This window comes from Lepisosteus oculatus, chromosome 12 (genome assembly GCF_040954835.1).
Source record: "Lepisosteus oculatus isolate fLepOcu1 chromosome 12, fLepOcu1.hap2, whole genome shotgun sequence".
Lineage (NCBI taxonomy): Eukaryota > Metazoa > Chordata > Actinopteri > Semionotiformes > Lepisosteidae > Lepisosteus > Lepisosteus oculatus.
Genome location: NC_090707.1, coordinates 35,074,193 through 35,089,010, shown reverse-complemented (window position 1 = coordinate 35,089,010; position 14,818 = coordinate 35,074,193). Strand labels below are relative to the sequence as shown.

The window sequence follows — 14,818 nt, the reverse complement described above, 5'->3', positions numbered from 1 at the left end:
AAGGGGGGAAATGACTTTGCTGCTGAATGCTTTAAGCAAGATATTGGATTCAAACTGCCCTGGGAAATGCCTTGCTGTATGAACAGGACTCCTGGGTTGCCACTGTAAATGAAAGTTTTTCCAAGCAACCCACCCAGAAAAACAAGAGAAATTCAGTACAGAGAAAAATTAAAGTACAGTAAAAATTCAAGAAGGAACAACGATAAAAAAAGAACTTGGTGTCAAAACCATACACTTACACATTACAAGCAAGAACAATGTGTGAACTGTGCCACTTGTAACACGCATGCATCAGTAACACAAAATCTTGGATCCACTTAAGGTTATTATTGAGGTTACAGCTTAAGGTAAAAGACTGTGACCTCCCTGGGGATCAAATTAAACCCACACTGGTCCTTGCAAAGACAGAAGGCTAACCTAGGACGTAACAGAGGCACTCTGGGTAAAGTGTGCTCCGTCTCCAAAACGGGGCTCCCCAAGAGCAATTTTACTTGAGAAACTGCAGATCTTAGCTCGTACCGGCATGCGTCAACACGAATGGAGCTGTAAGAAGGTCTGATTGTTTCCACGAGACGCAAGGAGCATAAAAAAACAAAAACAAATACAGGCTGCCTTGCGTCCGTTGTCACGGATGTCGCAGAGAGCCCGTGAAAAGCATTTGAAAAGGTTTCAAACTGAGCACCCAGGTTTCCGGGTACGCCTTCACTGGGGGGTTCTGCACGACTACTGCTTTTCGGGGACGTAGGAACATAAAAGATGAGGCATCGCCGAGGTGGACAGCTGTGGCTGCGCATACCCTTCTCCAGGTAGGTTCTTGGAGCCCAAGGTGGATCTTCTTCGGCGTAGGGGTCACTGTATTCCACGACAGCCGACTCTTCCTCCTCGTAGTCCTCCAGGGGCGGAGGGGGAGGGGGCGACTCGTCAAACACTGGCTCGTCTGAGGGAGGAGGGGGCGGCGGCGCGTCTGTAACTGAAATGGGAGCGGCGTTGTCAGTGAGCTGCCCCTTCCCTGCAGCCGAAAGGGCCAGGGGAAAGCTGTCGCTGCCAGCGGAGCCTAACACAAGGGGTGGCAGCGGACGGAGAAGATGCTGGAACCAGATTGCCGAGCACAAGCCCTGCCTACAACCCGAAACGTCTCAGTCATGCAGCATGCGAGTAAGTAAAACGCACAAAAGGAGATTTGCCATGTAAGACAATGTATCATATGCACACTACAGATATTTCTGCAGCAGCAGCAGCAGCATAAAGCGCAGGGGATTATCCAAATATCGAACCCAGGGAACATATTTTCCTTGAAAGCGATATGGAAATGTCTGTTCGTGTTTCGAGAAGCTACTGGCAACGACTAGCCTGTCATTTTTGACATTTAGTGTGGAGTGCCCAACCCCCCCAAGATTGAATTCACACTTGTAAAAGTCTAAACTGAGGTGAAATAAACGACTACATGTTCTTTTACAGAGACAAACGAAGCCAGCCTGGAAATCTCCGTGAGGAAACGTTCTAGAATCCTAGAATTCTATCCACGCCCGAGATAATGAAAGGCCATGTCAGAGTGGGGAAATTTGAAACTTTAATTTGAAAACCTGAAACTCCTTCATCAAAGGCTGACTCCATGTAAAACCACTACGGCTCGAGAGCCCAGCCTTGTCATTTCAGTTTGAACTGAAGAAGCCAATGGGGTGAGAGAGTGAGTATTTTAGCCTCGCTACTCCCACGTAACAGGGAAGAAGCACATAATTTAGTCCTACGTGGAAAGACGCAGAAACTGGTGGCACTGCCTCCAGCACAGTCACCTTTCAAAGTGAATGCTGGCCCACAGAACAGGACAATAACTGTATAGGACAATAAAAAATCTGTATAGTGAACATTAGGGCAGGTGACAAGATTTAACTGAGTAACAGACGAATCTTGACAGAAAACGAAGCAAGCACATTACATGACAAATGTAAAAAAGTCATGTTCACCACCAGCTGTAAGGAGTAAAGTACACAGAGAACTTCTGTTTTCTTGAAGGGGGAATCCATTAAGTCCCTGATCAGTACAGATTTTGTGGCTGATGATAGGAGGCTAGAGAGATTCTCTCAGGAGAACTTCATGTTTAGATTTAGTGGTGTCTGCTGCGATGAAGACATTTTCTTTAGTTTTGTCTTCTGACTTTCCTAAAGTCCATTTTTATTTATATCAGTTTGCTGTCTTCTGGGAGATAAACCAACGAGGAATAAATAGGAACAGAGGCTCTTTCCTCTGGGCAAAGGGTCATTTCAACTACGTTATACTGTAGAACACATGGGCTTAACTCATGATGTAAAATCACAGGTTCTGCTGGATCACAAGGTGTAAAGGAAACCTATTTTTGGACTCTAAACTGCTTTAAAAGCCCACTTATTTTATTTTTTCTAAAATAAAAACGACATATAAAGCTTTTCAAACGGCAAAGACCATATTTCAGTAGGAAGAGGCTATGCACCCAGCCTGCGGTCTGCTTCTGCCTATTTCTTAGAACAGCACTGTACAGCTGTCTGACTTCATTGCTGTGGAGAATGACAACCATACCCTACAGCAGAAATCAGATGCTTTCCAAAAAATAATACACACCATTGACTTTTTCACACAAAAAAAAAGCAACTCGTGAGAGCACAGGCCGACATCCTAGCAGAACTGCAGGTTAACAGATCCACAAAACGCAAAAACGCTGATTTTGTAGAACGTTAGGGTTGAAGGTTGAGAAGGATCCTTTAGTTCTGTGTACTCTGTGGACCAGTCGAGTCTCTGAGGCAACACACTGCCCCCTGCTGGCTGGAGATGCCTGGTACGGCAAACCTCTTGAGTCGTTTCGGATTTTGTGAACTCGCCAATACAGACACAAAAAGACTGGACCTTTTTCCTGACAGGCAAGTGTAGTTAGTACTGACACATCCGCAATTGGCGATTTATCGGGGCAGTTTCTAAAGTTTCCCGCGGCTCCTCTGGCCTGAAACTGAACTAATGGCGGCGCGAGGGGAGTTGTACTTCCAGTCCGGTTGCCAGGGTAGAGTCAGACAAACAATGGTGTTACCGCGTAGGCTCCTGAGACCAGGAACAGAGCTGGGCCACTTACTGTTCTCCTGCACTCGAGCCACGAAGCCCATCAGTGGTAACTGGGGAGTTATCTGTAGGATGGAGGGGGGTGGGGGAGCGAGGGAGGCTGATCCAGACAGTCAAAGGGACAGGGAGAGAATGAGAGAGAGGGAAGGAGGGAGGAGGAAGAGAGGAGGCAGAGGCATGAGGAAAGGAACAAAACAGAACAAAAAAAGCCAGTTAATTTAGTCTGCAGACAAACACTGATGTGAAGGAAGGCCCATTGTGCTGCAAGCAGTATGTCACACGGGAGACAGCAGTGAAACCCCGTTAGTAAGTGAAGCCGCCCAGGAACACAGAAACAGGAGGCATCCCTGAATTCAGAAAGGACTGGCCTTTTGGGTTTAATGGCTGTCTTACCACCTTTAAACCACCACAAAAAAGACAACACACACACATACCAAAAAAAAAAAAGCTGTGAGCCCTGAAGTCTCCTTTGCCACTCCCAAACACAGACTGAATAGAAAAGCAGTCTGGGCAGTTTAAAGACATCACAACTACTCCAGGACCAAGCTGTCACTGGGCACAGACCACTGCCCTGACACATCTGGTATGACACAGATCCCAGCTGCAGGCAGTACAAAACATACAGAGTTTAGTCTCCCGGAATTCTTCCTGGAAGACATCCTGTGAAGAACTGCCCCACAAAGTCCAAGTTTTCTGTGACCAAAATTCAGAAAAATGAACAGGCTGCATATTCTAGTAAGGTCTACTTTGTGGCTTTTAAGGCTAACAACACCCTTAACATTTTAGTACTTATTAAAACTGCATTCACTGCAAACGTTATTGGATTACCAGAATGTCCAGTAGTGTTTCCTTTGTAGCGGTACATTAACTGAGTAGACTGTGTACTGTGTGTCTTGTATATCCTAGTTGTGTAATGAGGAGCATGACCAGGTCTCTTACCTTGACTCTGATTGTAATAGGGGCCTCCATTGACCTGGTTCTGCACATTTGGCTGGGAAGTCACTGAGGGGGGACGTCGATAGGGCAGAGAGCCCCCAATTGTGGGTGGGTTGTGCCGGGACACAGGCCTGTTCATGCTGTAGAACTGAGAAGCGTGACCTGCAACAGACAAAGTGGAAAGTTGATAAAGGAAAGACCTGAATGACCCAAAAATCTATCAGTCTTTCTTTATATTTTAAGATATAAGCCCTGTGTAGACACCCTGAACCAGATTAAAAGATTACAATATTTCTTGCCCCCTTCTAATGTCTCCAAAAACTTGACCTTTCAGTCTGTACCTGTACACAACCTCAAATCTCTCCTCCATGCTAACACCTGACCTGTCATCACTCAAAACCAACAGTGCTGTACTTCACATCACAGAAGACTCCACTGCAAGCTCAATGTTCAAGTGGACTGTCCTGCAATCATACTGCTACACTACTATATTTATCACAATACATTCTGTCCTATTGTCACATCTGTAATATAACACATAATGTATACCTTTTAAATATTCTAGTTCTGTTTAAAAGTGAATCCTCTAGATATAATGCTGTTATTCTGTTATTAAACACGTCTGTCAGGATAAAGACATCAGCCAATCAAATATTCATCAATGCACTCTATGCTATATTTTGAAAATAAAAGGCATGTACTATAAAATTCAGGGAGTTTATCAGATTGTCAGGAAACAACAACAACAAATAAAAAATGAGAGTGAAGGTAAATAAACTCATGTGATTAAATGTGTGACCAGAACCCCAAAAAACACTTAACTTAAATATGTTGAAAACGTTTCTCAATAACAGCAGGCTTATTTTCAGTCACCTTCCAATTGTCTTCTTCAGAACAACAAATTCTACTTGGGAAGCCTCTAGAGACAACCTACCATCTTTTTTGAGTCAGACACTGACTATCAAGAAATGGCCTTGAAAAGAATCTGTGAATGAATCTCACGTTTTAGATTTGTAATGTCACTTTTGCTGGCTAAATCACATTTATTCCCCCGTTTTAAATTGCTTACCTAATTTTACCCCCACCTTCATCTTGGAGATACAGACAGACATTGAACCAGACATATTCCATGCTTACATGCAGCACAGGTTAGACAGCAACAAAACACACTCATGGTCAGGCACTCAAAATAACATTAGACAATGTGATTTCTTAGAAAGAAACATCCTTGCTGTACCATCCTTTTGCAGACCTAGTAAACAGACTTTAACAAGATGGTGAGCAGATCCCCGTGTGAATGAGGCCTTGGAAGAAACATACAGGCAGAAAAGCTCAACTGACTCTATATGCACAGTAACACAGACTTGAGGACTGCTTGTCTCTCAGAACTGTCTAAATTCAGACTTCACAAGCTATTCCACTGTCCTGAATTAGTTTCTCTGCCAAGACATGATCAAGAGGTACAACAGCACAGCAACAGTTAGCATTAGATTGTGCTTTATTTTAAACCACAGCCTACAACACATTTTATATGTTGAATAACCTGGGTATTCCTTGAAACTCTTTCACATTTTGTAGTTTTTTGGTGATGGGTTTGTGGGTTCCAGTTATGGCTTCAACCTGGTATTACAGCCAATGACACCCACCCCTGACACAAAATTAATATTTCTTCCACACTATCACAAACCAGCACTCTGCTACAACAAGAACAGGGGGTAACCAGCACAGTACTGGAACGCTTTGAAATAAATACATGTTGATCAATTTTTTATCATTCTTGGTTACAAATTGGAGGAGGATCACAGTGAAAGTAAATAGGAAGTTTAAATTACTACAAATCATAAATGCCAATAAGAAAGGATTAATTTTGTTGAATTGGTGTTTGACAAGACTCTTGTATAGCGAATACAGCTTTCGCTAATTATGCAACAGCATCAGCTTAGGCAACAAAGTTCAACATTCATTACTTGAAAGATCTTTCAGTTAAAGGCATGATTTGTGTTCCTAATGCTCAACTCAGCAGCCTTAACTCCTTTCAGTTACTGGACAAAACTTTTTTTTCCTCTAAAATCCACAAGAACATTGAAAATTGGCAGCGGACACAAGCGAAGCCATTAACACCGAGAAGAAAAAGAAGTATTACCGCACCGTTCAGGGTGCAGATCGAGAACTAAAAGCAAGGACAAGTCTGTCTTATCATGTGCTTCTGCGAGCGATCTCTCCTGGTTTTAAGGTGACTTGGATGAAACGGGCTTCTGTGCCATGTTATGTTTCAAAACCTAAGTTAAGTTTTCCTTAAGTCTTCCCTTTTAGGGTTCCCTGACCTTACGGGTGTTCCACAAAGCAGTTGAATACAAAGACAGGGTACTATTGCTATGTTTGATTCTTACAGATATTTAAAACTCGATACGTTTTATGCAACAAGACCCTGGATCTCAAACCACAGGTGTGCATGTGTCATCTGCACCAAGGCCTCAAGCCCAGGGTGGATCTCTGAAGAGCCAAACACGAGCCAGCGAAGAAGACATGGCATGTGATGGTGGGACTGGAGGGAGAGGAGGAGGAAGAGAGGGAGGGGAATGAAACAAACAGCAGTGTGAAGCGTGAGGGGGGGGGGCGGTGTTTCCACACAGCGTAGCCCACAGGTAGTCCACTCCGGCGCACGTGAGGCGGTGGCGGAGCTGAGGGGTGGGCGCACACTCACCTGTCGCGGGGGCAGAAGCGATGGCGGCGGCGGCGGTCGCGGCGGCAGAGGGGGGGGGCTGAGGGGGGGGGCCCTCAGGGGGGGCCGGCTGCACCCCCGCGGCTGCCTCCGAGGGAGGGGTGGGGGAGGGAGCGGGAGGGGCGGGAGGGGGGGGGTTAGGGGGGGCAGAGGCAGGGGCAGGGGTGGGGGCAGGAGCCGGGTTAGGGGCAGCGGGGGGGGTGCCGGCGGGGCCAGCACCAGCAGAAGCTTTGGGGAGAAGGAGAGGAAAGAGAAGGGGGGAGGGGGAACCAGAAGAGAAGGTGTTGTTGTTGTTGGTTTGTTAAGGAGAAAAGGTTAGCTGTTAGCTTGGGTTAGAAAGCCATTTAAGCACAGTCAGTTTTACTCTAAAAGCAGTTCGGTGAGGTTCAAGCAAAAAGAACTGAGCGCTGTGCTGCTGAGAGGATAGCCAGCTTCCCTCATGTCTTCATGGTTCACATTCCAACGGTCAACTGTTACAGTCTCCCGTCTGAAACCCCCAAACCGCTGCATTTTCTGTCCAAATACCCCCTTTTTTCGACAAATTAGAAAGCTGAAACCGATCTTCCAGTACTTCAAGCCTACCACGCACATGTACAGTTAAATGAAAATCTTCCCTCCAAAAATTTCTGGGAGTACACTGGGGGAAGTGTGGAAAATATTACACATTTTGCTACAGAAAGTACAGCCAACCCATTGCAAAAAACGAACCGACCTCACAATAAACAAAAATCGATAGCTCCAAGAATGAATTATTGATCTGTAATTCTGTACTTTATAGTTCTAGATCCCGAGAAGAGCTATAACAAAGGAAAGGAGATTCAGAAGTGTTTTTCAATAACATCACTGGTGGCTATCTTTAGCTTTTCCAGCTTTCTGAGGTAAAAACTAAAATCATTTTTCAGAATTAAGAATTGTGCGGGGAAAAAAACCCAACATGGTGGTTTGCCTAGTGAAATACCTCTCAGTTCTGTAAAAAATGAACAAGCAAAAGGTTGTTTCAACACAATTCTTGTGATTGAGGTAAGGGAAAAATCACTGCATAGCGAGGAGTTGGGCGAATGCAAATTTTCCCAGAAAAATGTGATTTACTTTAAAATCAGCTTTCAAATTTTGATGGCAATGACGCCAGTAAAGAAAGTAAAATAAGGAGCAGAGAAATTTGAGGAAACACAAACAGTTATGTAAAGGACAAAAAAAGACACTAAATACCACTACAAAAAAACAAAACGAGGCAGATATATGCACGAGTTTTCCTGACAGAGCTACAGTACATCACAGTGAATTTCCAAAGGGTTATTTTCTCAGATGCTTGCTCCGTAGTTGAATCTGAAGTCAACACTTGTTTGCATGAAATAACATAATCTATTATTCATAACAAGTAGAAGTTCATTACATGCTGAAATCTTGAAAGAAAGAAAAAGCAATATTCTAGCCTTCTTCAGGTGTGAGCAGGCTGTGAAGAGTGGTGGAATTCAATGTGGAATTAACCTCTGCTTGCTTGTTCCTTTACAGACTGCATGGTGACGCAGCTCCCCAGTTGAATTTATTATTAAGGCTAACTGGGGTCTGAGAAAAAATGAATAATAAAAACAGATTCTTTTAAAACCTCACTTGGAAGTTCATAGAAACAAGTTATGCTATGTTACCTCACCTACAGTAAAAATAACACGATGCCAATAGTTTTCTAACAAACGGTACAAAAATTCTGGACAAGGATGCAAATTTTATTTAGACGGAAATGTTTTTTCCGGTCCACCAAAATGAGACAAAACACATCTGAATTCTAATTTCAACTGGGAGTCTCTCCCTAAGTAAAGCTCGATAGCGATTCGACAGCACATTTAACCCTTTGGATATGTTGCTACGATGAAGCAAATTACATCCGTAATGCAAATATAAACACCTCCTGTTTGGTTGGACTTAAATGCTGTTGAAAGTCCCTTGATCGTAAGAACCAGTCTTTTTAAAAGCAGGACGAGTGAGCCAAATCATTAGATGTTATTCATGACAAACGGCAGGAGCTCAAAATAAAACTGCAAAAAAGCTTGACTCACCGCAGTTAATGAGGAGTTTTAAAAACGAACGGGAACCATTTAATGCTTTTTTTTTTAACCTTTTACCTTCGCTGTAAACAGAAGAATTTAAAGCACTTTGGTTTACATTTTTGACGGCCTACATGCCAAAGCGCAGTCAGATAAGGCCACATTCATTAGTTCAACAATAATTATAATAAATGAGGGCTCAACTTCGCACAGGTGACCCTTGCTACAGTACAATTACCAATGTGCTGCTGGGATCAAAAGGCCACACCTGAGCATCTTACACATTTTAGATGCTGCTACCTTCCCAACCCCCCCCCATAAAAAAGAATCTTTCTTTTCATACAGCTGCTGAACAAGGACAGGGAGTCCCTCACTGGACGGGACACTCGGAATGAGAGGCCGGGGATAACCGAGGAGGACGGACGTGACGAATCTTACCTGGGTAGGCGCTGGGTGGGGACGGGGTGGGCACGGCGATGGGCACCCCCACACTGCCACTGCCACTGTTCTCCCGACTGCTGCTCCTGCTGCTGGGGTGACTACCACCACTGCTGCCACTGCTGCTGTGTGGAGGCAATTCGGGGGGGGGAGTTATAGAGGTGGAGTGGAACAAAACAGGACCTCACTACAGAAAAGGCAGGCACAGACTCCGTGGATAGTCTGTGAAGCCACTCCGAGCTACTCTGCGGTGGTGCCTCTTGACTTAACGTCAAAAGGGAGCAGAGTTTTTAAAAACGTAAAGGAGCAGTCCAAACCCTGCAGTCAAGAAACCTGGGTTTCAAGTGAGGATGTTCTTTTTCTCCTACGTTTAAGACACGAAGCACAAAGCAAGCAAGCCAAAGGTATGTGAATCTGAAAGTCGTACTCTTTAAAACCAGACCTTAATAGAAAAGCCCAGAAAACTTCAGCCTAAGTTGTCTACATACTGAAAATGTACCTTACTAGCTCACTGAGTATTGAGTACCCATCGCTAGTTTTCAGACTCACAAATTAAAAATGGCTGGCCTTTGTCAATATTTGAGTAGAGGTCATCGGGCGTGTGTTTGGCTGACCTTTAACTCTATAAATCAGAAGATTTCCCAGCCGGAAAAGAGGAAAAACTAGGGTGATGAACTGGGTCAACAGTGTCCCAAGCAATCTGATGCTCTCTCCTGGTTATAACAACCTAGGGGATGTAAATACTGGCTTTGTGAAACTTTGGCAAAAGAAGAAATACATATAAAACTTTTTTTTGCAGTTGGAGACAATCTGTGAAAAGCCACATCTTTGCACTCACACTCCTGAGAGATTCCTGATCGTTGATGTCTTACAGATCATATTGCACCTCAGCGTATTAAAAGACCCACCTACAGTGCAGACAAGCTCAGAAATGGTCAGAGGTGAACAGGCAAGAGAGACAGGCAGAGAGCACAGCAGATATGTGTAGGCGAATTTTAGTTAATGGAGAATGAGGATGAAGGTTACCACTGAATAAGACAGAGAAGTCTCAGAAAAGTGAAACAGAAGGTGAACGACAAAGCCTGGCAGATTAATAGGTTATTTGAGCCAATATGTTCAAGGAATGACACCGCACAAGACAGATGCATGCACAGTGCCCCTCAATTCAGGAGGGTGAAAAATTTAGCTGTTAGTCCCAGAAACCCATCAACAGAGCAGAGCAATAAACATCAGATCGATTGCAAGTCAGACTAATGAATCGCTGGACACACCGAAGCGAGCAAGTATTTCATTTGCCCTTTTGTTCTAAACAAATGAATTAGTAAAACTCAGCAAAAAAAAAACTCCTTAATTCCATAGGGATCGATCACAGAACCACAAAAACCTTCAAGGTCAAACATACCAGTAATGAGAAGTCGCAGGTTGTTGGACAAGCATCGGTGAGACACAGGAGGGAGTATGACCCATCAAAATTGCAATTCCGAGAGTAGAACTCCCTACAGTCTCCTTGGCCCTAATGCCCTCATTCATCTTGCAACCCCCATGGCACAGAAACAACACCAGACAAGGGCATTTACTCGGAGGCTCTTCCAGAAGAAACTTTAGTCGGACTCTCCATTCAGACTAATATTCCGCGGACATTGGAATATTTCTGCATCCGTTTTGGCGGTGAAAAGGAACAAGTTACTTTATAAGGTCACTTTGGTGGATGTTATCCTCTTCTATGTTCAGGGGAAGAAGCAGCTTTGAGTGCACTTGCAAGTATACCTGTCACGCATGTTTTAGTCTTAAGTATTTTATTCAGTGGTGTCAAACAGAAGATTCAATCCACTACAGATTCGACTACAATTTCCCAGTGGTACAAGTGCCATGTGCCTTTTTGGTTCTTCTTTAAAGATGCATGTGAATCATGCATTTCTTTGCTCTGACAACATGTTTGTCTCACGCTAGCGGATGGAGAGAAATAAGAAGTGTAGGCTGGATTCAGCGCCTTCTTTGTCACTTTGCCAAAACCCTTTTTCTTACTCGGCTGTTTCGATCCGTGCAGGTGACTTGAGTGGTGATGCTCACTGCATCGGTTTCGTTTTTGGCAACTTTCAAACAATCTTCGGAGGGGTGGGGGTGGGGGGGGAGCCTTTTCTTCATTTCTTCCACCGATGGCTCACAAAAAAAGGACGCGATGTATTCCACAAACTTCCTGTAGATCATTCTGAAGCAGCGGTGTACCGAGAATCCAGAGATAAGACTCCATTTGAAGAAAAAAACTAATTAAATCGATTTCAATATCGATGGCACCCTGATGATTTATAGGCTTCAGCAGGGCAGTTTCTTTCCAAGGTTTAAAAAAAAAAATACCAGACGTCTTTCCTGCTGCAAGAAGATTTTCTTCTGTCTTCACTGGAGAACAAACCAAACCAGGAGCACCCGATCTGCCGTCAGGTGACTCGGAGAGCGGAACTGAAAGAAAGAGAGAGGAGGGGGGTGGCGGGGGGTACCTGTAGGTGCGGGTCCTCTGGTTAACAGAAGCGGTGCGGACTGGGCTCTGTTGTGGCGCGGGGGCCACGCTGCGGGTCGGACTGGGCACGTAGTCGTTGGGGACCACAGGAGGGCGCACCGGCTCTAAGGTGCGATAAGGAGAGTGCCGCCTGCAGGGGGTAGGAAAGCATTTTAACACTCAAACAGCGGGGGGGGGTTGAGGGCGGAGAATAACGTTAAAATCGTCTTTGCCCCTCCCTCTTCATCTGTTCCCAACAATTTAGGCTCTAACAGGTTTAGAGCAAATCCTACAATCCTCCCTTGCTTTCCAAAACTCTGGAAACCCACATAATCTGATCATCCTACAGGACCCTCCAGAAGGGTTTCAGGCTAATAAGCGTGAATGAAAACTGAATCGGGGAAACAAAGCAACCTACACTACAGAGCTTCCTCCAGTGTGCTCACAACCCCCGTTTAAAGATGATTTTGTTTTTTTTTTAATATCCGATACTGGAGAGAAGCCGTTTTCTGCCCTGAGGCTTGACAGCATCTGCTGAGGTTGTGGGATGCGGCTGAGATGAAAACAGGGTTCTACACTTGTTGAATTAAATCCAGCAAAACAACACGACTTCAGAGGAGCATCAAACACACAGGGCAGCTGACAGCTTTCGTTTAAGCCCTCTTACTCAGACGTTACACAAAATGCAGGTCCACCTCACCTACATTCTCCATTAACTGAACTATGGGAACTCAGGTTAAAAAAAAACAACCAAGTTAGGCACATCATCGGATCCAACTTCTGCATAACGATTTCTGACGCACAGCTGTTAAAAGTCAAAAACCCAATTATCGCCTCCATTATTCATACTGTCAAGGAATGTCAGCAACTCTCCCAGCCAGCGGAAATTAAGGATTGCAGAACTATCGAACTGCAAAGACTGCTCCTGGGCGATGTGCAGTACCGGTGCTTCGGAAAACAAGCGATTTTGAAATGGAAGGCAAAGGCCAGACTATGCCAGTCAGCCGCAGAGTCACTTTTCTGCACTTAGTGGACCTTCTGATTAGAAAAAAAAACTGCACAGAGTGCTTATTTCGGTTTGGTACAAAAGTTTATAGTAAATAGTAAATTTTACTCAGTTCTGAGATTCAGGCTCGAGGATTAAAACCAAAATGGAGTGTCTGAAAAAGCCTGAATTGAATTTTCTGTGTACTTTTTACCTGTCCCTCTTTTTATTTGACACACCAGTGGCCACTTGATCACTTGTGACTTGAAATACTGCAACAGTGATGCTAGACTGTTACGTAACTATATATTATAACTATATATTATATATATACACAAAGCCCACAAAAGAGATGCAAACGTTCTGTAGAGGTGTACAAATGAAATATACATTGAACCTGTCCCTTATCGTATCTTTTAAAGAGTATGCCTACAGTATAAAAACATCAGTTGAAAACCTTTCAATTTTCTCCCTGAATCTGGGAAAAACAAGCCCCTGATCATACAGGTTTGGCACAAGTATCACAAAATTTAAAATCTACAAAATCTTCTGATTTATAACAAAATAAAAAACATGTAAAATGGTAAACCAACTCTCATAATTGTGTATGTTAACGCTTTAATAAGGAGTAAAAGGGTAATCAAATTAAAATCCAGCATTATTTAAAACCACAAAGGGAATCCTCAAAGGCTTTAATGAGGCTTAATGTCAGCCCATGGGAGGACTGGTACGATAAACTGATGACATCTTTAACAGAAGCTGAATATGAATGACAGCCAGGGACGGCCATGTTAGTACAGCAGGGCTTGAAATTCCTGCCATAAAAACTTTCATATCTCACAGCTAATACATAAAATGAAGGCGTGAATGAGGAACGTAAACTGCCCATCATTCAGGACAACAAAGCAAAATGTCGTTATTAAGTGCTCCCTTTCCACACACAAACTATAGTGGGCTATGAAAATCAACTAAAGCAACCCTATCAACTTCAGATGCCTATTTTTCTTTGGACTGGCAAGGTGCATTTCAATGACAGCCCTCAGTGATCTGCACCAGCAACTGATTCAGCAATGAAAGAGAATTATACATCCAAAATAAATAAGGTGAAAGAAGAATGGTACTGCAGAAGGTGCTCTAAGAGCTTAGGGCTTTCAACATATGCCCACAGTTCTGTATATTCATGCCCCCAATTCAACTACTGCAGTTTTACCCTTGACAAAGGTATGTTATTACTCTTAAGCATTGCCCCAGTCTTCTTAGTTGTACATCAGTCCCAGCTGTACAGGGGAGCAGGATAACCTGAGATCCCCATCTAGAGGAAGTCTTGTTCTCTTGGGTCACCTAGCGAGACAGAAACTCAAGATATACTTTGCCCCTCCTGAACTACATAGGCTCATGCAGGCCTTAGATCACAAGGGCGATATATAGTCAAATGGACAGACCATTTCACCCAGGATTCTAGAGAGAAATAAGCAACAGACATTTAATATCCCAGGCTTTTTAATCTGATTGAAGCGTCAATAAACTCCCAATGTTTTCATAAAGACAAAACATGCAGCTAGACTAAGTATGATAAGGATATTCTGAAATTCACTAGCAAGGAAAGTCTGCCCTCTGAAATGTCCTAGGCATGAAGTTACTTCCGACGTCAGACAACGGAATGACAAAGTTTTTAAAGGATATATATCTACTTTGAGCTCCGAGTATTTTCAGATTTAGTAACTGAATAAAAATGATAATAATAAACAACCTTAAGTTCAACATTTGCATTAGCACAGACTGCTTGGCTCATCAACAGTCACATTTGCTCTCCAACAGAAGGCAGCACTGTAGTCCAAGAGAAGAGTGAGGAGGAAATGATGCATCATAATCCGAGCTCCCTCTGCTTCGTAAGACGCGTTCCAAGAGGCACATTTTCAAACTGCCCCTCAAAATGCAGAAAACATGCTCTAGCACCATGTTTTCCTCACACAGACAAGGATCCCAAGACATGAGCAATGCTTACATTACCTGCAGAGAAAAACCAGGAGGTTTCCAGGCAAATACTTTGGGTTTATCCAAAAAACGCGCTCTGTCCTCCAAAGAGGAGGCCAAAGTCCATATGGACTCCCAGATGG

The 14,818-nt window shown here is 43.8% G+C and overlaps 1 protein-coding gene across 16 annotated transcripts in view; it reads right to left on the bottom strand.

Moving 5' to 3' along the window:
- abi2b (abl-interactor 2b) overlaps nt 1–14,818 on the bottom strand; it is a 104,225-nt gene that overhangs the window by 24,735 nt on the left and 64,672 nt on the right. For 5 of the 16 annotated variants that reach the window (XM_069196338.1, XM_069196341.1, XM_069196345.1 and 2 more), the window contains 6 exons: nt 11,718–11,867; nt 9,223–9,347; nt 6,725–6,970; nt 4,024–4,182; nt 3,098–3,184; nt 797–970 (listed from right to left, as the gene is read on the bottom strand). In XM_069196338.1, coding sequence (XP_069052439.1) covers nt 797–970; nt 3,098–3,184; nt 4,024–4,182; nt 6,725–6,970; nt 9,223–9,347; nt 11,718–11,867 — 941 coding nt within the window. The remainder of the gene's footprint in view (nt 1–796; nt 971–3,097; nt 3,185–4,023; nt 4,183–6,724; nt 6,971–9,222; nt 9,348–11,717; nt 11,868–14,818) is intronic. The other 11 variants (XM_069196340.1, XM_069196342.1, XM_015359354.2 and 8 more) reach the window with 6 other exon arrangements.